At 30.2% G+C, this 24,922-nt stretch overlaps 1 protein-coding gene and 1 long non-coding RNA gene across 6 annotated transcripts in view; one reads left to right on the top strand and one right to left on the bottom strand.

Annotated features, from left to right (window-relative positions):
* LOC120088371 (uncharacterized) overlaps positions 1 to 20,963 on the bottom strand; it is a 36,905-nt gene extending 15,942 nt beyond the window's left edge. For 3 of the 5 annotated variants that reach the window (XM_090306189.1, XM_090306188.1, XM_039045604.2), the window contains exons 1-5: positions 19,891 to 20,963; positions 18,462 to 18,573; positions 4,320 to 4,432; positions 4,100 to 4,222; positions 3,362 to 3,573 (exon numbers count right to left, since the gene is read on the bottom strand). In XM_090306189.1, coding sequence (XP_090162315.1) covers positions 3,362 to 3,573; positions 4,100 to 4,222; positions 4,320 to 4,432; positions 18,462 to 18,573; positions 19,891 to 20,058 — 728 coding nt within the window. In that variant the 5' untranslated portion in view covers positions 20,059 to 20,963. Of the gene's footprint in view, positions 1 to 3,361; positions 3,574 to 4,099; positions 4,223 to 4,319; positions 4,433 to 5,234; positions 5,297 to 15,562; positions 15,606 to 18,461; positions 18,574 to 19,890 lie in introns of those variants that run through there. The other 2 variants (XM_039045607.2, XM_090306191.1) reach the window with 2 other exon arrangements.
* On the top strand, positions 19,412 to 20,274 carry LOC150033213 (uncharacterized). The gene is made up of 2 exons (XR_016524056.1): positions 19,412 to 19,511; positions 19,789 to 20,274. It is a non-coding gene; the product is annotated as an uncharacterized LOC150033213 (long non-coding RNA).
* Positions 20,964 to 24,922: the final 3,959 nt, after the last annotated feature.

Below are 24,922 nucleotides of genomic sequence, written 5' to 3'. Positions count from 1 at the left end.
TAAATATGAATAAGAACTCTTGAATGGTAGTGTAATTAATACTCTAGATAGTTAAGGCCTCCATTTGGTTATGGTTTTTTATTTTTAAAAATATATGTTTTTGATTTCTAGATTTTAAAAAACAAAAACCATAAATGTTTAGTTAATGTTTTTGGTTTTCTATTTTTTAAAAACAAAAAACAAACACATGTTAAAATTATAATTGGCAATTGTGTTTTTATATATAAAAATTGAATCAACTATTTTTCCAAGAATTTTTTTATCAAATATACATGGTTATAAAATTATATCTTTAACTTTAACATTTTTTTCTATTAAAAAAAATCCATATTGATAAAAGTATTTTCAATATTTTATATGCATGGATTAATCACAGATCACACGAAGAAAAAAAAAGTACACATATCATTAAAATATTAGAAAATAATTTCATTTGGATTGCAACCATGTAAAACCATTAACCTAAACCTAAATTCCTTAAGATAATGTGTCATGAACAGTTATCTTTAAAATAGGACGAATTAATTATTTGTGAATTCAACATGCACACAAAACTATAATTTTCTAATTTTTAAAATAATAATTGTATTCACAGTTTTCAACCAATTAACTTTGAATTTTGAAATGGTTTGAAAAACACTTTTAAGGTATACTTTTTAAAATGAAAAATGAATAAAAATTAAATTATAAAACATGAAAAAATATATTTTTTTTTGTTAGAGTTGTATTATTGGTAATATTTGTTTAAGATGTGCTTGTTTTTCTACTGTTGGTATCGACTGGAATGTCTTAACATGTTATTTCTAATAGTCGTTGATTGATGTCAAGATGTTGTTTATTTAGATATTTTGTTTCGTTATTGAGAAGATTATGACAGTTTGTTCTCTACGATTGTGTTTCCTTTTCTGTCTAGTTCAGAATACTTCTTAGGATTTCCTTTTGCATTTTGTTCCATATTTAAGAGTGGTTGTTGTGGTTGCTAGGGTTGACAATTTGGTGATAGAAGATCTTTGTTGCTGCTATATTGCGAAAGTCGTCCAAAGTTGCAACCGTGTGACCTTCTCAGTGAAGACTGTATGTTTTCATCTCATCAATTCTCTGCTCTGGCTGAAACTGACAGAGGGGTGGAGTGGAGGATTGGACCTCTTCGGGCAATGGATCGAGTGAACGAAAGAGACTGGCTTTCTTATTATCTTATTCACTTCCTGAAAATAGGGCTATTATTTTAAGAAGTTTAGCTTTAAATGTGTTACTGTAATTGTTATGTTGCTTTACAAATAAGTACAACTTTATAATAATTTTACATTAGTGGTTTTATTTTTTTGGGGTAGACTACCCTCAAGATGTAGGTAGATTTGACCGAACTGGGTTACCAATTTCTATATCGTTTTTGTATGTTTATTTATTGGCTTTATTTGTGTTATCGTCCAAAGTGTTACAACATTGTTATCCTCTATGCCTATGATCTAGATTAACTTCTCAGTTTTATCAATTTTAAACATCATTTACCATTCAATATCATATATAAAAAGTTTTAAAAAAAAGTATAAACCCTATGGATAAAATGGGGGAAAAAATTAAATGTAAAATCAATATGCTAAGTCCTAGGATCCAAACCCAAGCATCAGGTATATCCAACGCAAGTCTTGACCGCTAGAGCTGAAGCGAATTTCTTATCAGGCCACAAATATCATAATTGTTGCATTTTTAGGAATAATAATCAAGTATATAATATTATTTTAAAAAATTGCAAACATAAACAAGTCTATCAGCGATAGACTTCTATCGTTGATAGACTCTTATAAGTGATATGGTCTATCACTGACTCCTACCAATAATATGGTCTATCACTGACTCCTACCAATAATATGGTCTATCACTGATAAACTATTTAAATTTGGCCATATTTACAATTTTTTTTACATTATGTTATATGTACTAATACTTTTGGTCTAATATTTATATTTACAACCGTCTCTTTAAAATAGCGTGATAGTTGATTTGGTTTAGTCGCTTTTGGCAACCAAGAACTAAACAAAATCAATCGATTTTTTAAAGAAGAGATCCAAATTGGTGTCAATAAAAAAAACTAATAGATTAATTTTTATTTGGTTCAGTTTAGCATCAGTTTAATTCTTGAATTTTAGTATTTTCTTTCTTCTTCCAAATTTTTATTTTTCTTTTCTCTTTTATTTTGTGGTCCATTTTACTAATTTTGAATTAAATTTGGGTCTATTTTCTGTTAGATTGAAATTGGGCATTTCTTTTTTTGTTTCGATACTTTTTTAAATAAAAAACACACATTCCATAATAATTGATTTTTTCTAAACAAAAAAATATATATGCACCATTATAATTAAAAAATGTAAGATACCTAATCTTAGAATTTATTTAATTTCAAGGATCGATATATATCTTCCGTTCGATTTGGTTTTGATTGATTTTTTCAATCAACTTATTGCATTTTGGTTTTCTTCAAATACAAATAAAGATATCCAATTTTATACTAAAAGACCAAAACCAGAGCAATAAATCAATTTGGTTTTCGATTTTTTTTTTTTTTATTACACTTCTAATTTTAAATATAATGCTTTTTTCAAAAAGAAAAAACGGAATTTGAAAACAATTTTTGGGTTTTTAAAATTTCTGAACATTTGTCAAAACGTTTTCAAATTTTTTTTTTTAAAAAAAAACAGAATATATAATTAGATACCAAACAAACACATTTAGTAACCTTTCATTTCTTACTTTTGATTTTTGAAAATTAAAACTATTTCATCTCGCATTTCTTATAATAATTGTTAAATTTTTAACCAAATTTCAAAAACAAAAGCAACATTTTAAAAGGTAACCATTAATAAAAGGTAGATAATAAAGAAAGAAAATTGAATGTAAAAGTAATGTCTATAAACTTAATTTTTAAAAATAAAAAAAATAAAATAAAATAGTTATGAAACGAGACCTAAAAATTTAAAATCTAAAATAAATTAGTTACTAAACGACACTAAGAATGACCACAGTCTAATTCATCAACGCATTATTACTTCTATATATAAGAATAAATTTAGTTACATTTTTTTTTCGATTCAACAACATTTCGGGTGAAAATAAATCTAATTTGGGTTTCGAAATGGAGTGATTTTAATTAGTCGATTTTGAGTGTGTATGTTTCTTTGATACAATGGTTTAGGGTGATTTCAAAACAAACAACTTTAATTTGAATTTAATAATTGGTTGGTTCGTGGTCATTTTTAACTTAGCTTTGAACATGAAGTAATTGTATAATTTAATAGAAATTCGAGGTTTAAGTAAATTTTATTGAAAAGATACGAAAGTTGAGCTTAATTAATTAATTAATTACCTTCTCCTAAGCAAGGAAGTGATTTGGTTTAGGGAGGAAGTTGTTTCGAATGTTGTTGAAGCCAATTGAGAAAAGTCGTCGTCGTCGTCGCCGTCTCCTCCATATTCCATCTTAGAAATTGGATGAGATAACGAATTGTTTTGAATGGAAATACTTTCTTCTAGAAAAATTCTCATGTACAAAATTGCAATCAATGACAAACACATAGCGACCTACAATTACAACAAACAAACCCCAAATTCATTACCACAAAGCCAAAATCAAGATTCAATTCAGAATGGAAAATATGAATATTTGGATTTGTTGTGAAAAACAAAAAAATGTTTTAATAAAAGTGCATTTTCCTTTAAATACTTTTCTCAAGTCAATTTAGAAATAAAAAGCTCAATAGGTTGAGAAAATTTTTTCAAAAAGTGTTTTGATACACAAGTCTGTTCGATTTACTTCTAATTCATAATGTTTCTATGAATGCTAAATTATTATAAAAGATGACTATTTATCACAATGAACTAATAGTTTCAAATTTTCATTTGACTGTCTGATGGTAAGTAAAATGACATCAGGAGGTGGTGGTGATTTGTTGCTAGTACCAGGCGACGGTGGGGTGTCGACGTTGGGTATCAATGGGTGCTAGAAGTGGGTGGTGGCTGTTGACGGTAGTAGTCTTTATTTTTTTGTCAAAACAAAACATTTGAAAATTCAATCCAAACACAACCGAACCCTAATCAAATAAAGAACCTGAAAGATTGCAGCAATCGAAAGGAACCGAGCTGCCAAGTTTCCGCACAAGAAAGATGTCATAAAAACTCCCGATACGATTCCAAAAGCTGATATTCGTCGCTCTGCTGAAACTTTGTCCGCCTAAGACAGAAAAAAAATGATGGGTTTTTTAGTTTTCATTGCATATTCCAACTATGTTAAAATGCAATGGTTGTATGAGCAGAGATTTATTTAGTACAGCGTAAGCGAGGGCAAGGGAAATTAGAGTGCCGTGGGAGATCATGGCAATCAGCATCTTCATCACATAGTAAGCGTAGAAGAAACTTGTGGTTCTTTTATAAGCCAATATTGCTACAACATAACCAAATATTGGTAAGGGACATAATTCCAAATAGAAAGTGTTGTGTCTTTGTTGATAATAAATATTGTTCGTCCCTTGAGCAAGACTGACTTTACATGCCTATGGAGAATTAATTATTTAATTTAAATGACTAAGTGAGATTTTTAAAAAATGGAGAATAATTTTACGAAAGAAGCTTTGTCAAGTAAGTATTTGAATCTTTGATGTCTCAATAAAGTATATATGCAACTGATATTCAATAAAGTCATGTAGTTTTCTTTTTTTACATCAATTTTAAAGATAAAAGATCAAACAATTGATTGAAACATTAAGTACACGAATAATATAGTAAAAAATATTAGATCTCTTTCGGAAATTTATAGAATGAATCAGATATTTTTAGATTTTAAATCAATTTTTTTTAAAAAAATTACGAACTTAAATAAATTATATTTTCAATCTCTTCAAGAAAAAAAAAAAGAAAAAAAAAAGGAAGAAAAAGGCCAAATTTCAAAGTTTATAGATAAGTAGTATAGAACTTTTTCCCCTTTTTAATTTGAGAAGAGAACGACCACATAGATAAAACTTGAAAATGGAATGATCACTCTACAATTTAATTATTGTTGTGAAATTAAGGAGCACGACGGAAAGATAGTTATAGAGAAAATATAATATATTTATATATTTATATATTTATATAATAATATTAAATATATAAAATATAATCTAAAATAAAATAACGAAAATTATAAAATAACTAAAATTATAAAATTGGATATGAAAATTAATGGAATTTTGAAGTAGATTTCTCACCAATGTGCATTATATTGAGATCCACCACCTATTTATAGGCAAGTGGCAAGTAGGATGTGGATCTACATAGACACCAACCATGAATTATCACAATGCACATAGACAATATGAAAAATAACACATGGCTTTTAGGACTTTAAGCATTGGGCATCTGTTTTCATGATGTTTATAATATTCCCCCTTCGATGCCCATATATATATGAAATATGTCTCGTTAAAATCTTACTAGAAAAAATCTAATGGAAAAAAAAAAAACTAGTAAAAGAAAAAGAGTACATATTTCATATAATATATACTCCTAAAAGAATACAATATATTTACTCCCCCTCACGAAAACATCACTTAAGATCTCTGAGTTGCCTCATTCAAATGTTGTGCACCGATTTTTCAAAAGTTTCGATTGGTAATGCCTTTGTAAATAAGTCTATTCGGTTATCCTTCGAACAAACTTATTGTACAGTGATGTCACCATTTTCTTCAAGATCATGAGTGTAGAAAAGTTTCTGTGAAATATGTTTTGTTCTATCTCCTTTAATATATCATCTTTTGATTTGGGTTATGCAAGTTGTGTTGTCTTTATATAATATTGTTGGAAGATTTTTATTAGAAAACAAGCCACATGTTTCACGAATGTGTCGAGTCATTGACCTTAGCCATACACATTTTTTACTAGCCTCGTGAATTGCAAGAATTTCAACATGATTTGAAGAAGTGGTTGTTATAGTTTGTTTCACCGATCGCTATGATATAGCAGTTCCTCCACATGTGAACAGATAACTTGTTTGAGATCTAGCTTTATGTGGATCGGACAAATAACCAAAATCTGCATAACTAACTAGATCAAAATTTGATATATTTGAATAAAACAAACTCATATTGATTGTTCTTCGAAGATAACAGAGTATATGCTTAATTTCGTTCCAATGTCTTTTTGTAGGAGAATAACTATATCTAGCTAATAAATTTACTAAAAATACAATATCTAGTCTTATATTATTAGCAAGATACATAAGTGTACTAATTACATTAAGATATGGCACTTCAGGACCAAGAAGTTCTTCATTATCTTCTTGAAGTTGAAATATATCTTTCTTTATATCTAATGAATGGACTTCCATTGGAATATTTAATGGATGTGCTTTGTCCATATAAAATCTTTTCAAAATTTTTCCTGTATAAATTGACTTATGAATAAATATTTCATATGCTAAATGCTCAATTTGCAAACAAGGAAAAATTTTGTTTTTCTAAGATCTTTCATCTCAAATTCTTTCTTATGATATTCTATTGCCTATAAAAGCTCTTCAAGAGTTCCAATTATATCCAAGTTATTAACATAGACAGTTATAATAGCAAATCCTAATTGTGATTTCTTTATCAAAACACACATACATATTGGATTATTTTGATATCCTTCTTTCAATAAATATCCACTCAGACAATTTTACCACATCCGTCCTGATTTTTTCAATCCATATAGTGATCTCTATAATTTTATTGAATACCATTCTCGGGAATTTAATGTATATGTTTCAGGTATCTTAAATTGTTCTGGGATTCTCATATAAATATCATTATCAAGAGATCCATATAAGTATGTTATGACTACATCCATAAGATTCATATCCAGACTTTTATACACAGTCAAGTCAACTAAATATATTAGTGTAATTGCATCCACCACTGGAGAATATGTCTCCTTATAATTAATACCAAGTCTTTGTGAAAAACCTTGTGCAACTAGTCTTGCTTTGTATCTTTTGACCTCATTATTTTCATTTATTTTTCTCACAAATATTCATTTGTATCCCACAGATTTGACACCTTCTAGTATTCGAACTACTGGTCCAAAAATCTGTCATTTTGAAAGTAAGTTTAATTCTGCTTCGATTGCTTATTTCCACTTAAGCCAATCTTTTCTATGTTGACATTCTTCAACAGATTTTGGTTTAGGATCTTCATTTTCAGATATAATATCAAGAACAACATTATATACAACAATGTTGTCAATAACTATATTAGTTTGATTTCATCGTTTGACAAAGTTTATTGAAATCTCATTATTATCTTTAGGTTTTTCGCTTTCCTCACTAGTCATGTCAAGAATTTCTTCATGGGTATTTACATCCTCAACCAAGACTTTTTGACTTTTTTTTTTCACTTTCGAGGATTTTATCTTTGGAACCCATTGGTCTACCACATTTCTAGTGTATTCAAGACTCATTAGCGACAACTTGTTGTGTTGGGATATCAATTTTTTATGGAACATTTGCAGTTGGTATATGTGACTTAGTTACTTTCTTTGCATCTATAAATGCATATGGTAATTGATTTGCTATATTTTGCAAATGAATTATTTTCTGAACTTCAAGTTCACATTGATTTGTACTAGGATCTAAATGAGACAATAACGATGCATTCCATATAATTTCTTTTTTCAATTTCTTAATTTCTCTCCCTAATGTTGGAAAATTTATCTCATTAAAATGACAATCAGTAAATCATGCAGTAAATACATCACCCATTAGGGGTTCAATATATTTAATAATTGATGGTGAATCATATCTGCCATATATTCCTTGTTGGGATTGGTGTTCTAATTCTCCCGGTGTCTCGTAATTTGTAATTTATACACATTGTTATGAATAAAATAAGAGTTATTTTATCTGACATTTACTCATATCCAATAAACAAAGCTCCATGGTTATTGTATGTAAACTTAAGCATATATATGAGATATACAAGTGGATCATGCCTTAAGTGATAACCTAAATAGGTCTGTAGTCTAAGGATTAAGGTGGGATACCTGATCCTGGTGACACTGCGTATATGACCCGCTTTGTAGAGGTTTGCAAGTGTTGTGAACTACTATATATGGTAGATCCTGACCATTCATGTGGAGACGTGCGAGCAGGGGTGTCCTATACAAAGAGTTTGTAAAAGACCGGACCACGAGATGACTAGTTTCTGTATATAACATTGTTGATACCGGAGACTTACATCTCACATAAACGAACATAGGTGACATGACCTCAATTGTGAATGTTTTGGGAACTCCTACCTTTGAGGGCGGTCCTTTGATTAGTATGGGTGAGAGTGGCCAGATTGCCAACTCAAAATGCCTACCTTTTTGGGGATTTGTCTAATCTGGGAGCTGGGAACTCAGTTACACAAATGAAATTCACTCCTTCCCTGAAGCAAGATAAGTAGATAGATTACTCCATTAAGGGCTAATTCGGGGCTTGAACATAGTGGCTACAGCTTCTCTTTGGAAGAGAGGACTCAGTCATAGTAGGACTATGACTTATGTTCATTAGAAGGATCAGTGGTACTTAAGAAGTTAGATGTAACTATAGGGGCATAACGGTTATTGGCCCAACTATACTTACGAGCGATCTGTGAAGGGTTATCACATTGTTGATTGGTTGATATGGACACATAATATATCTGTAAAGAGTTTAGTCAGTTATTCACGTACCATTGGAGCTTCGAGTTACAGGTTCATAAGGTCCCCTTGGTAGCTCAATGGATTCAAGTTGAGAAGCAGTTCTTGGTATTGATTTGAAATATTCAAATTGACAAGAGGTAATTCGATTATATATGATATGATCGGTGTGGTGTATGAAATACATCAAGGGGAGGATTAATGTAAATGAGATTTACATTAAGTACCATGAAATAGAAAAAGAGTTATGGTTTATACATTTCATGAGATGAAATATTAAAACTATATATTATAAATATACTATGGTAAGTTGGTTATCATATATATTTATAATAATATTAATTATTGGATAATTATCTCTTTTCTCTAATAACCAATTGAGTGGAAGGTTATTGGTGGTTTCATGGTAATTGTGAGATAAAAGAAAAAATGTTTTCCTAAATTTAGTTGTTGAATTTGAGAGTTTCTATTCTCGGAAGTTACTCACGATGGTTGTCAAGTGAATATGATTTACTAAACGACAATTGAAGAGAGACTAGTTGAATGTGGAGTGTTTTTATACGATAGTTTCTCAACTAGCCGATTAGCTAAATGGTCGCATAGCTTTTGTTAAACGATTAGGCATTATCTATAAGATAGACCTTGTCATCTCTCACTTGCTCAATCGTTCACACGATTGTTCTTCCTCCGGTCTCATCCTCTAACCATGTCCACACAGAGCCCACACTTCTGGATTCAAACACCGAGAATACCAAGGTAGCCATTGTGGTGGTGTCGTACTCAACTCGACATATTCAAGGTATTTGGAGGCGATTCGTTGTGTTCGTGGTCTTGGAGTTTATTCTGTTCGTGGTCACTGTGATCGTGTTATGTTGCGGTCGTGGTGTTCGAGTGTTCGGGTTTTCAGTCTTGCTGATTGAATGAGCGTTCGTGATCGAGGGTGTTTGAAGATGAGTTCAAAGGTATGTGTAATTCTATCCCTTGATCTTAGTAAAGCATGTTGTATTTCGTATTGTGCATAGCCTGTTGATAATGGGCAGAAATGCACGTTATCATAGTGCTAAGTTCTTAAACAATGTTGGATTGCATTGATGAAATATGCTAAATTGCGTCCATTAAGCATAAATTATATAATATTGCGGTCGCATGTGTCCAACGCATTAGAGTAGTTGATCTTTATAACATAATGCAGAGATTGCAATCATAGCAATACATTGATCGAGCGCAACTTCACCACAAGGCTTTGCGTTGATCGTGCTCGCAAACATTTGCCCAAGAAGAATCACCGCAACTTGGTCAGTGCAACATGGTAGGCGCATCTGGGTGAAAGGATAATTAAGATCGATGGGACAGAAAGCTGACGGCAGTCGGATCCAAATTAAGTTGGCAGCCGATAACGTTCACAAAATATATTTAGCTTTATCGGTGACAATTATCCAGCGCATCAGTCAAGAATTAAAGTTGTCCCATGTGTACAACCGGGAGAGAGAAGCCGCCTTTCACCATGGAAACTCTATAAATACCAAGTGCATTCTTCAGAGAAGGGGTTAAGCAGTCGATTACTTCATCACTTTATAAGTTCATGCCTCTGTCCATAGTGTTCTTTCATTTTAAGGCGGACGCGAGGAAGAAGGTGTACCGGTAGATCGTTCCGACAAGCTCGAGAAAGCACTGAAAGCTCCAAGACAGAGAGAGGGCCGATACCAGTGGAAGCGGGAGCATTTGTAGATCAGAATAAGAGATTCAGTGTAAAAAGCCTCGGTCAGCAAGGAATTGCTACCAGGCTCTCTATCTTTATTTTCCATTGTCATTTTGTACTTAACTTAGTTATAAGAATGGAATGTCTTTCTCTATATCTGTTTACTCTCTATTATTTATGCATGAGTAGCTAAATTAGTTGAATGGATTGAGAAGTAGTTAGCTAGCATAACGAGGGAATCTTCATCTTTGCTATTATCTTGTTTATATATGCTTCATTTGTCTATTAGAGATACTCGATAGGGTAGTCTAAAGACAGGATCTAGACTTGGGAAGGTCAGGTTAGAATCTAGGTTTGGAAGAACCAGATTAGAATGCATAAACGGGAGATAGGCGCTTAGGAATGAGCACTATTTGTTATTAACGCATCGCATACATCTTAGTAATGAGGTATGATTGTATGCGGTCACCTTGCTTTCATGCATTTTGCATCATCGCATCGGACAAGAGTAAAGACTTAGGGATAAGCTCTATGGTCATTTTGCATTCAACACATGTGTCCTAGACTTAGGAGCATCGTATTTACATTGGGAAATGACTTGCTGTGCATGGTTGTAACATGATCACAAGTTTGACGCATTCCCGAGTAACGCTAGCTAAAAGACCTTCTCAACCTGTTCATCACATACTCATTACATCTATCAATGCAACTATCTTTCTCAAATCCGTCGCCTGTATTTACTTTTTTTTTTTTATCAACGCAACAACATACCCAAAATTATTTATTTACTTGGTTACTACAAAGTTTTCATAAATATTACTAACGTAACTATTTTCACAAGTCCCTATGTTCGACCCTGGACTTACCAGGAAACTCAGGGAAATTTACACTTGAATTCCGCTAGGGAAACTTGAGTGCACAACGCAATCCATCAACGCATATCATCATATTTCCATTCAATAAAATAACGCATCACCTGTATGTTTCCATTTCTTGATTGTAATTGTTGTTGTTCAAATACGAATAGAATTTGGAATGATCATTCTGCTGCTCATGGAAATCCTCATATCCGATTTCCTTCAATTGGTATCAAAGCCAGGTTTTTCTGATATTCCAAATTTTACTTCTATTTTGAACTTCTTTTACAGTCGTGGAGGGTTTTCTACATTGCATTTAATTGTTAAATGCATTTGTGGATGGAATTGATGAATGTTTATGGGTTTAATTGCCTCTGTTTAAAGCTTTCTTTAAATTACAAAGTGTTAATTTGTAAGGACCCCTGTGTTTTTTTGGCATAATCAACATGTTATCGAGTCTGTAATTTAAAGTGTTTGAGTTAGTCGAGTTGTTCATGAAGAAGTTTCGAAGCATGGAGATGCGGTTCTCAGCAAAGAAGAAGACCAAAAGTTGGTCGTGTCGTGTAGCCTCAGGTAAACAATCGTTGGGATTTGGCTGAACGATCATGTAGATTTTTCTATAAGATCGTGTAGTATTTACTAAATGATCGTTTAGCTAATGTTAAATGATGGGTAAATCGTTTACTCTACCGCATAGCAATGGCTGCCCGATTGCAGAGACGCTGGAGGTAGATGTTCGTAGTGGGAGCATATGATGCTCATCGTTTGGGAAAAGGCACGCGTTAAACGATTGTGTAGTTAGCATGCTCATCGCATAGTCACTGACTGACTACAGGATCACACGGTATACGATACGAAGGCGCTCGCTCAGCGATCGTTTAGACGATAGTGCTTCACCACATCATAGTCGTTTAGACAATCGTATAAGGCTTGCGTTGCGGAGCACGCTACATGATCATGTACCTCATGCTTCATCGCATAATAAAAGGTACACGATTGTGCTAAACGATCGTTTAGCTCTGGAAGCATAGGTAAATGATTGAATAAAGTGTTTACTCTTTCGTGTAGACGATCGCAGAGGAAGCTTTGGTACACGATCAGTGGAGATGCGTTGCATCGACCGAACGGTTCAAGACTTGGTTCGCCTATTTGAACCAGAGACTCCTTGTTGTTGTAATAGTTAGCTTTAGTTTTTGAGGATTTTGAGGCAAATTTTCCCCGTTCATCAACATTTGTTAATTATACATGAGATGTATGTGGTTTATATGGCAAAGTGTTTGACATATAGATTTGAAACCCACCTTAGGTTGTGCAATTATCCATGCATTATGTATTATAAGTGTTATAATATTGCATGAAGAAATTACATGAGAGCATGCGCATGTATCATGAAAATATAAGTGTTATATTTATGCATGCAGTAAGCATATTCATGCATCATCTTTATATTATAAGTGTTATAGTATAAAGGTGTATGGAAGCATGTTTTTCTTGGTTCATTGCTTGTTTGTATAAGAGTTATATAAAAGATAGCAATGAATGAACAATGCATGGAGCATGACACTTAAGTTGTTTATAAGCGTATGAATGCCTTGTATGTGCTAGCTTTGCATTGTGTATGATTTTGGTTGTTTCTGTTATAAGAGTTGCATGCGGACTTAGGGTGAACTTATGTTTTAAAAGGGATTTAAAATTGGATTGAGATAGACCTAAGTTCAAAGGTTCTAATGGGATTAGCAACCTAGTTTAATCTTTTTAAATCAGTTTATTATGATTAAATTGATTAGCATAAAAGATTAAAATTGTATTAAATCTATCTATAAGGGACCTTTTGTCTAAGGCAGGTTCTATCTAGGCTGGGGTACTTAAGCTGATAGAAACAGAACACTCCTACCTGGGAACCTACCTGGAAAGGTGAATTAGATAGATTTTTTGCAAGCATGCGATAATTGGTCAAAGACTCCGTTAAAGAGTTTAATAGATGATGATCAAAAGTTGTTTCAACTATCCAAAGTAAAAGTTACTCTTGGGCAATACTAAAAAGTCACTTAGTTAAAATTCTTAGCCGTGTTTTTTCTAAGTAAACTAAAACCTAGGTTATAAAATACTCAATGGGAGGACAAGATGTATTTGATATGTCAATGATTCTACTCACATCTCTCCTTGAATGTTCACGCCATGAGATTCATGCTTGGCCTCGTGGTGCCCTGGGAGCATCTCCCTTCAGATGGTGTTTGCATGAGTCAATATCAAAGTGGATGGAGAGAGTGTTTATAGTAAGTGGGTGAAGGGTGTGCATCAACACGTCCTACGGTCTCTGTCATTGGTTCACATCGTGAGATCATTCTATACTCCCTCGTGGCGCCCTGGGAGCGTCCCCCTTCAGATGGGTTTTATGCAGTTGGTCAAGATCAAAGTAAACTCCAGAAATGGATAGGATTGCTTTAGGTTTTGTCCCAATCAGATTTTTCCCTTCGGATTGGCTGCTTGGGGCAGATCTCTAAGGCCTAAAATGGCAGGTCACATTTAGGGAAATTGTTAAGTAACTTAATGATCTCTTAACTAAATCAATGATGGCTAGTCGTTATAGAAGCAAGAGTTATTCTGGTATTAAAGACTAGTTGAGAATTTCTCAATTCAAAGGAGGGATATTTGACCTCCCTTCGATGGCTTCTATCCTAAACCTTTGAAGCGTCATTGCGAAACTAGATGTCATACAGAGTTCATGTTAGTCTTGCTAAACCTTATTGGATATTGTATGTTTTTTCAACGGGTATTTGCTTAAAACCTAACGTAGGTCAATGTGTTTTTGTTTTCAGCAACTTGTTAGTATTTCATTTAATGCCTCTTATTTGACCAAATACAAATAGTGGAAAGAGTCTTATAAAACGTATTTCGTGGTAAACGACCTCAAATTTGTCATGGTTGAGGAATGTCCTCAAGTTCGTTCGAGTTGTTTTTAATTCAGAAGCATGCTGTAATTTAATTTTTGATGCATAATCTGTTTTGTATGATTGTAAATGTTTGCGTTCAATCACAATGGAATTTGAACGATCCGCTTCCGCTCAAAGGTTCTCTGTAAATAGAGTTCCTTCACACCCAACATATGAACATGATCTATGCTTTTTCATTAAAAGAAAATAATTACAATAAGAAAAACAATACTTAAAATATACCAAAGTTACTAAAAAAATTGAAGATAGATAAAAGAAAACAACAATATTAAGTCTAGATATTCTCAAAGTCAAAAGAAAGACTTGATGTTCCACTAACTATGTCAATCTTCTCTTCAAGAGATTCAAAGAAGTCCGCCACATCCAAATTTATCATGCGGGATAGGTCAAATATGTCATTATCCTGGTATGCAAAATTTGCTTCCACATTTTTCTCTTTTTCCTTCAGGGAGGCTTGATAAAGGTCAATTAAGTGTTTTGACATACGATATGTACATGACCAACTAAGTGTTTTGAACTTTTATTTTGTGGAGTTTTTCCTTTGTGATCATCATTTTGTGTGATTCTTTTGAAATTTAAAAAATTAGAACGACCACTACGAAAAATAATAATCATTTCTTCCTTTACCACGGTCATGACTTCGACCACGACCACGACCACAACCTCGACCACCATTATTAACATTCACAATATTCACTTCAGGGAATAGTGTTGTTCTAGTTGGTCGAGATTTATGGTTCTTCATCAATAACTCGATATTTTGTTTGGCCACGAGAAGATATGAAATTAGTTCAGAATATTGTTTAAAACCTTTTTCTCGATATTGCTGCTGCAAGAGCATATTTGAGACATGAAATGTAGAAAATGTCTTCTCTAACATATCAGCATCAGTAATTTTCTCTCTGATTTTAAATAATGTGAAGTTGTAATCACTTAATGATTTGAAATCTTGTAGCCTCAAGTGCATCCACTCATAACGAGGTTTAGGAAGAATAATTGTTTTTTTTTTTTATGATCATACCTCTCTTTCAAATTTTTTCACAAGATACGGGGATCTTTTATTGTACTATTTTCAATCTCTCATGGAGATGATAACGAAGGTAAATATAGCTTTTGCTTTTTCCTGACTGGATGTTGTATTTCCTTCTTTAATAGTCTCCCTAAGATTATAGCATCTAGGTGGATTTCGACATCAAGTACCCATGACAAATAATTATTGTCCTTAATATCAATGGCAGCAAATTCTATTTTGTGAGATTTTTCATGGAAACACTATCATAAAATATTGTACTTATGTTAGAAATTTAATAGATACTGAATATGCAATAACATTAAATTTATTAATTATAACGAATAGAGAAAAACCGACATACCTTTAGGACCTACTTTTAGCGGGAAAAACGACAGGAGCTCGTGCTGATAACGTGTTGTGAAATTGAGGAGTATGACGGGAACACGGATATAGAGAAAATATAATATAATAATATATTTATATAATAATATTAAATATATAAAATATAATCTAAAATAAAAGAACTAAAATGATAAAATTGGATATGAAATTTTGAAGTGTATTTCTCACCAATGTGCATTATATTGAGATCTACCATGTCACTATTTATAGGCAAAGTGGTTAGTAGGATGTGGACTTACATGGACATCACGCATGAATTATCACAATGCGCATAGACAATATGAAAAATGATACATGATTTTTAGGACACTAAACATTAAACATCTATTTTTATGATATTTATAATAATTATCCTATTACATATAAATAAATAATTTATTCTCTACTTCTCAAAACTTTTTGGACGATGGGAGTGGTGACAAAATTATAACTTCATTCATTGTTGGCCCTACTATGACTTTAAAAGTATTTTCTTAAAATAAATACAGTTCAAATTAGCATAAAATATATGATATCCAAAAAAAAAATCCAAATATAAGGTAAATGGTAAAGGACAAAACTGGTAAGTACAGTACGGAATTGTTTGGTTAAATTATATAAAATACTCGTAAACTTTGTACTTCGTGTCAAAAATATTTTTAAACTTTTAAAAGTTTCAAAAATACCCTTAAACATTCAAAATGAATTAAAAAAATACTCTTATGGTTAGTTTAATGTTTTGTGTCAAAAATGCCTTTAAATTTTCAAAAGGCTAAAAAATACTCTTAAACTTTTTAAAAAAATAAAAAAAAAATACTCTTACTATTATATGAACAGAAATCGTTAATACCGTCTTACTTTTCTATTTTTCATATTATTTTCTCCTGTTCCTTCCACAATACCCTTATATTCCCCTTTTGTAAACATTTATTTATAAAGAAAGAGAATAATGAAAGCACCAAGGGATTTTAAGATTTAAGTTTTTTAACAAAATTGTAGGTTAGTAGTTGAATGTTTGTTAATAGAGATATCCAATTTTCCCACGGAGACGGGGCCTCATGGTGCCCCGCCCCGAACGGGGCGGGGAATGGGGGAGAGAGTAGGGGAAGAAAATTCCCCGTGAGCTAAGGAAGAAAATTCCGCCTCGATTAGCTTCTACATATTTATTTAGTATAGTTATCTAATATTATGTTATTATTATTATTATATAAATATTACATTTAAATTTCAAATTTGATTATTTATTGAGAAAGATAATAAATATGTTTAAATTTAATATTTAAATTTATATTATATATGTAAATAATTTTATTTATATTTATTTATTTCTACTAAAAAATTAGTTAGCTTTTTTAGACCAAATTTGGGTAATTTATCCTTAAATTCAAATTGTGTAAAACTAACCATAATAAACAATTTAGTGATAAAGTTAATTATTTAATTAAAATTTGTTCACATTAGTTATAAAAACTAACAGGAAAAAATTCCCCGTGGGGAATCCCCGCCCCAATCCCCGTGGGGAATTTCATGAGGCGAATGAAATGGGGAGCGGGGACAGGGATGGGAAATGGCATCCCCGACCCCCTCCACCCGTGGACATCTCTATTTGTTAATAGCTAAATATATTTTTTTTATTTGGCTATTTATCATTTTGGTATGTTTTAAGTAGAGATTTTGACTTTAATTTTTTTTTGTGATTTTATGATTGAACTTAAAATTTTGGTTGTTGAAAAAATTGGTAGGAGCTTAGAATTGGAAAATTAAGAGAAAAGTAAAAGTATTATATGAAAAAAAAAGGATATATGTATAATTTAATTTAAATTTGTATTTTTCAAACTTAAGAAAACTTCAAACAAATTGATCACCATATTAACAGTCTGAGTATTTTTTTTTTTAATTCTAAAGTTATTTTTGCAACAAGGTATTAATAGTTTTTGTTCATATACTGACTGTGAAGGTATGTTAAACTTTTTTAAATTAAGTTTTGAAAGTTTAGAGATATTTTTTAAACAAAACTTTTAACGGTTTCCATCTAAAAACTAACGACAATGATATTTTTTAACTCTTTTCGAAAGTTCAAGAGTAATTTTGAGACTTTTGAAAGTTTAAAAATATTTTTAATACAAAGCACAAAAATTAGAAGTATTTTTTATAATTTAACCAAATTGTTTTATAAAAAACAATTAATGAAAAGGAAAGATATAGTTCTTTGATAACTATTTGCATTTTAAAATTATACGTATTTCGGTAAATTTTTTAATTTTCATACTTTTGACATTTATGTTGGTTTAATATAAAAAAAAATCACATTTATGAAAGAGGCATTATTAATCAAATTTTAAAAACAAAAATAAATTTTTATATTTCATTTAATAATAATTTAGTTTTAAAAATTAAATTTATAAACACAACTTCTACTCATAAATTTCTACGTTTTTCTATCCACTTCTATTAATGTTTTAAAAAATAAAGTCAAGCTTTGAAAATTAAAAAAAAAAAATAGTTTTTGTTCTCAAAATTTGATAGAAAGTTGATTCGATTTATTACAAATTATTGCTAAGTAGGTATGACATCACATGCTCAGATTAACTATTTTTAAATTTATTAATTCTAAATTATTAACCATTTTTAAATTATCCCTAAAACGTGTTCATCAGTCAAATTTTGTAATCAAGGGGAAAATTTATTCCTTTGGGAAAATGATTGTTAATTGATGGCCCCTACATAAAAGCAAAAGCATTATTCTTCCAAAAAAAAAAAAAAAAAAAGCAAAAGCATTATTCTTTTTAAGAAAAGTTTCCAAAAAGAAAAAAAACAAAAAGGATTAAGAACAAGAAACAAAAGAGGGTTTTTTGAGTGGCTTAGTTTAATTTACATACCATGTGGAAAAATGGAGAGGACAATGGGAAAAGTTAGCATACTCTTCCTCCCATATTTGTCTGATAGGCTGCCAATCCATGGTGTCAAAATCATGGCTCCCAATCCACTTATCTATAAACTTAACTTCCATTAGTATTACTCCAAAGAAAAATATGTATGGAAATTCAAAAACCAAAACTAAGTAGAAAAATAGGTATGACGCATTTTGTGGATGTTGTTTCTTTTGTTACTTGTGAACGTTCTTGTAATTTTTTGTAACTCACTCCTTTGCTCACGTTTTTTATGATTGTTTTGGTGTCCTACCTTCTTCTGTTTAAGAATTGTATGAGACCTATTAGGACTCTGATTTTCCTAGTTGGGTGTCTTCTGTTCTTCTTGAGGACTTAGTTCGTGGTTAATTCTTTGATTTTTAGGAAGTTTTCTAAAAAAAAAAAAGTAATCCTTTGAAAGAAAGTGAAAAATAAATATTTTAATTGTTAAAAGAAGCTTAATTTACCCTTAAAAATATTATTCCTAAAACAACACATTTTACACATTTTTACTTTTGCTTCTTTTTACTAATCTTTCATCTTTTATTTATATAGGAACAAATACTTTTTTAATACGTGAGTTTTCAAGAACTCAAGAATAGGTACAATTGATCCCTAAAGTTTTAAGTTAGCTATTTTGGTCTCCACGTTTTGAGAAATAGTTTTAAAAGGTCTCTTATATTATATTTATCATTCTTTATAATTTCTTTTATTATTTTAATTTAGACTTGACAATTTTAAAATAAAAAATTAAAATGATAAATATAATAGAAAGGACCTCTTAAACCTATTTCTCAAAACTTAATAACCAAAATAAGTAATTTAAAACCTTAGGAACCAATCACACCTATTCCTGAAAATTTGAAGACGGAAAGGATATTTTCCCCATTTATATACCATCAAAGCAACAAAACTTGCTTAACTTCTTTTTTAAAATGTTAAAAGAACTACTAAAATTGTCACTAGTATTAGTAAAAGATACAACCTTGTTATTCGTTTGATACCGTGAAAATTAAGCCCGTAAGTATTCTTTCACCGATTTCTTAGTTTTGTTATAACTTTTTAGAAATATATATATATATATATATATCAACTTTTTTTTCTTACCGACTTAAACTTGGTTAGAAATTCAAATATTTACATAGAGAAAGATAAAATCAATTATTCTGAGATCAAAACATGCAAAAAAAAAAAAAAAAAAAAATTCTCACCTTTGAAAAAGAAATAGATGTCAATTACAGTTGATTTTTTTTAACCCAAACCAAGGGATTAATTAATTGTTAGTGTTGTTTGATAGGTGTAGTAGAAGTGAAATAATTTGAGGAGGAATATTATAATGTAGAAAAAAGGAAAATAAATAAATAAATAAATAAAAGAAGAAGAAAAGTGAAGAACTGACCGCCTGTTGGAAGGCGGTGAGATAAAAGGCAAGGGAGCACTGATCTCGGCGGCCAGGACATACAGAATCCATCGTTATATCGGCAATGGCCGGAAACACCAAGTTGGAACCCAAATTGCCCAGAAACACCGTCGCAAACAGGTGCCGCAATTCTATTATTAACTCCATCTCCGATTCTCTCTCTCCCCCTCTCTCTCTCTCTTCTCCTATTTACTACCTTATTTTTTCATCCTAAAATTCTTGGCTGCATCCTATTCCATTACACCCTTTATTGTTTTTTTTATTACACAATTGGTGGTTGTAATAATTTTAAGTCTCTATATTTTTAAATTTATAACAATATAACAATTTAGTCTAAATAAATTTATCAAAATTAGATGTTAATTTTTATTCTTTTTATAATGTAGACTTTGTATTTTATATAAAAAAATATTGAGTCCTTAACTAGTTTATCCATTTATTTAGATAAGAAGTCTTATTAAATCTTAACACTAATTTCTACAATAGGTACTAAATTTCTACAAATCTTAAAGTACAAAGTCAATAATTTTACATAGTAAAATTCAAGAATTAAATTATTACAAAATTAAAAATTCATGGGCTAAATCGTTACGATTACAAACCAAAATTTAGGGATCAAATTATTATTTTTTATAAAAATTTAGTGTTTAAAAATGATTTTTAATCTAATTTTAAAATAAAATTAAAATTTGTGATATTTTAAAAAATTGTTCAATAAAATGATGACACATGACAATAATCTTTTTTATAAGAAAATATTTTATTTAATATATTTTTTTTGTTTTGACAACAAAAGGGGATGCACATAATTTGATCAGTCTTGATCATTATTAATTTCTCTCCCCTTCTCAACAGTCCATTGATCATTCACCTTTCTTCAATTACGATGAGCATGATCTGCAAATTAGTGGAAAATGGACCAAATTTAATCCCAATTATTTCAAATTTCTAACCCCTCAGAATCCTAAAAGTATTGTCAGAGGAGATGATGATCTTTAATATTGTTGAATTTTGGCCAAAAGAATTGTTCTCCTACCTTTAAAAGTGATAAAAAAAAATTCTATTTCTTTGATTTCTAATTATTCTAATCTACTTGGTATACTAATTCAATTATATTAGTGCATAATGATCTTAGATAGTTTTCTTATAATTGGAATGAGTGAGCAATTTTTTCGTGATTTTAGTTCACATAGTTGATTTTTTTTCTTATATTTAGTTTTTCTTTGATTCGGAATTTCTACGTTAATTCTGGTGTTTTTTCAGTTTTAATTTTCTTTTAATTTACTTCTTTTTTTAATAGTATTGAGAGGGGTTTATTAGAATAATAGGGTAGGTTTAAAAACCATTTAGGAAAATCGGGTATTTTGAAATAAATTAGAAAAAGATGTAGTTTTTTTTGTCTTTTATGGAATGCATCTTTTTAAAAGGGGCATTCACCTTAAAAGTTGTGTCCACTCAGAAAAACCAACGGAAGTTTGCATAGAATGGAGCTTAATCCTTTTGTTTCTTTTTCATATATAAATATGCTGCAACTTATTTAAATTATTAGTATATTAGCTTCGAATAATGGTAGCATTTTTTCCCTTTCTTTTTAAATGGTCAATCTTAACTCAACGCTAACTAATTAATACGATGTTTTATCTTAAGAGATTCAGATATTAATCATCATTTTTTTGTTATGTCCGATAATTATCTTTATATATTGAATAACTATATCTAATAGGTTAGAGTGATTGACGCTATTTAATTTTAAAAATTACATTTTTTTTCTGTAGAAATTAGGATATAACTTTTAATAATTAAAATAGTTTGTTAGGCAAATTTGTGGTTAAAAAAATTTGCTAAGATAAATTGACTATGATTCATAATTAAAAAGAATTGCATTTTCAATATTCACTCAAAAATTCATAAACATCTGCCTTGCTAGATTTTTTACCAGTCTTTTAAAAGGGTTTTAATTTCATACTTTCTATTTATAAAACATGGTATATTAATTGTAATTAATTAGTTTATTTGAATATTATATTAATTTAGGTTATACAGTTAAAATTTAAAATGCTTGATACTGTGTACTAAAAATTCCTAAACTTTCATAAAAATTAACAATTTAGTCCACAAATTTTGGTTTGTAACCTTTAATCCATGAACTTTAATTTTATAACAATTTAGTCTTTAAACTTTATTATGTAACAATTTAGTCCGTATACTTAAGAATTTTTAAAGATTTAGTCCCTATAATTGTTTTAAATTTATTAACATTCATTAATACTACAGACTAAAAAATGAGTATTTAGTGAAAAATCGAGTTTAAAAGTGTAAATCTTGAAATCTATGGACCAAATTGAAACAAAACTCAAATGTCAGAGGTAAAATTGTAACCTTTTGAAATCTTCATACTAAATTGGAGTCAAATTCAACTTAATGATTAAATGTGTAACATTTTGAAATTAATATATCAAATTAAAACTAGACCCAAGACTTAGATAGCAAAAAGGTATTTTTCTCTTAATTCAAATGTAAAGTACAAACTTCTACAATTATAGATTAAAACTAATTTGTTCTTATTCATAACTAGAAGATTAAAAACAATTACATTAAAAAAACCATTGAAATTCAAAATGTTTTTTTTTAAAAAAAAAACATTAATTCTAAATCCAAATTTAAAATTTTAACAGAAATTTAGTTTGGACATAAAAAAACAACTAAAGAAACATAAATAATTAATAAATAAATAAATAAATAAAGGAGGAGAAGAAATAAAGAGAGGTTGGGAATTACTTTTAAGAAAAAGATAGGTTCGGAATAATCATGCAATTCCCAACCTCTCTTTCCAAACATTGAAATAACAGATATTTTTTTAGTGTTAGATAGGTGTTATTTCCAAACATAAATAAATAATTAATTTATTTTTATTTTTTTAGTGTTTAAATTTTAATGTTAATCATGTCCGAGATTTTACCAAATAATTCAAATATATAAAATCTCGATATTATTTTTTTCGAGATAAATTTCGAGAGTTTCATTATTTTTTTTAAATATTATGCCGTCTTCCAAATCTCATACCCACTCTTACCTCTTCTAAAATTTTATTTTAGTAATCTTTCTCAAATCTTATATTCTCTTGCAAATCTTAGGCCCAATTTATATTTCCACTAATTTTCAAATCAATTTACCAATTATCTAAATGGATTTATGAATTATATTTTCAAATTTCTCGATCTTTGATAATGTAAATTTTAATTTTTGGAAAGGTATAAAAAAGATTACATAAGATTTGGAAAATTATGTGGATCTCGATCCTCATCATGACTAAGATTTCACCGAGAAAGGGTTAAAGAATTGATAGTTTGTAAAAAGTTAATTTTTTTAAACTAAAATCTCCATGATCGATGTCTACCAAAATGGATAAAAAATTCTAATTGAACAATTTTTTTAAAAAGCGTATTAGTTTTGAAAAATTGAAGTTAAAAAAGGGGTTATTTATGATAATTTTGTTCATCGTCTAATTCTACCTAATAGTGAGCTCGCGAGTGGATGAAGAAATGCATTTCCCTAGGAACCATCGAATGGGCTTGAAAGCAGAGGAGACGGTGTCAATGTCCGAGTTCGAGTTGCATTAAGTTGAAAATCCTGTGAAGCCAACGCCGCCAGAGAAAATCATTAGAACATTATAAGAGTACCATGGGAGAAGAAGGTGTGTAAGTTAGAAAGGGAAATGATAGAGAAGTTAGAGGGAGAAATTGTGTAAAATAGATTCCATTTTCAGTTTGAGGGTTTGATTCTGACGTTTAATTATCATAATTCAAGGGTTTAATTTTTTACATTTTTAAAAGTTAAAGGGTTTAACTTTTAAGGGATGTAATTATTGTAATTTGTTTTTTTTTTTTATTATCCAATATCCAAATTCCCAAATTCCATCGTCAAATTTTACCTTTTATCATTCTTTTTCTAATAGAATAATAGAATGCACGTTTTGACATCGACGTTTGGAATAAATATCCATTTGATCCCTGAAGTTTAAAAACAAATACTTTAGGACCTGTTTAGTAACAATTTTAATTTTAATATTTTGTTTTTAGTTTTCAAAGATAAAAATTTTTATCGTAGAATGATTAACTGATTTATTATTGGCAAAATATTTTGTAACTTATCTTGCTAAATGTCATGTATCTTGTCCTACGCTATGCATAATCTACTTTGAAGTATTTTCTGTTAGAACAACTACCTTCGGTAGATAGAAAACAATTGCGAACAAACAATGATGCCATCGGAAATTAACCTACAAAACAAAAACCAGTTACAAGCTGAGTCGCGGAGCTCGCTCTCTTTAAGATGTTTCATGGCCTTGCCCCTTGTGCAAACAGTTCAACTAAGGCCACGCCGTCCCTAGGATAAACCAGCCTAGAAAAATCAAATCTATCTAGATCGGAGCTGCACTGGAACTGATCGAAAGACTTACACCATTGAAGATGTAAATTGCTAAAAAAACGTAGAATTAGAGGCCAACAGTTGCCCAAAATTGATGGGGAGAATAAAAAGCGCAACCACTGAACGTGCGCAAGAGAAGCACACGGGCAGACTAAAGATTGAAGAAATTTTTTAAAGACTGATGCATAGGGTCGAAAAGAATATTTCCACCCTTGACGATCTTCTTAAGGATGCATCATATTTATAGTGTAGGTTCATATGTGAGATGTCCACCAAACCCACCTTTGCCTATCTCCTCACCCCTCTAAAACATGGGTACCCCTTGGGGCTCAAACCCACAACTAAAGGTGGGATTTATAAAAGGCCAAAACTATTAAAAAATTAAAAAATTAATAGTGTATATTAAAAATTAATGGTTTATAAAAGGCCACAACTAAACATGGGTACTCTTTAAAAAGTTAGCAATGTGGGATTCTCAAACAACTTGGTCTTTCATTTATTTAAGAGTTTTCACCAACATTTTCTTTATTTATTAAAGAGTGAAGTGATAATGTATGCTAACGTACAACAGAAGAAATCAGAA

This window comes from Benincasa hispida, chromosome 10, assembly GCF_027475165.1.
Source record: "Benincasa hispida cultivar pf3 chromosome 10, pf3_genome.v1.1, whole genome shotgun sequence".
NCBI lineage: Eukaryota > Viridiplantae > Streptophyta > Magnoliopsida > Cucurbitales > Cucurbitaceae > Benincasa > Benincasa hispida.
Note: the sequence above shows the minus strand (reverse complement) of the source record. Positions and strands in the feature narration are given on the sequence as shown.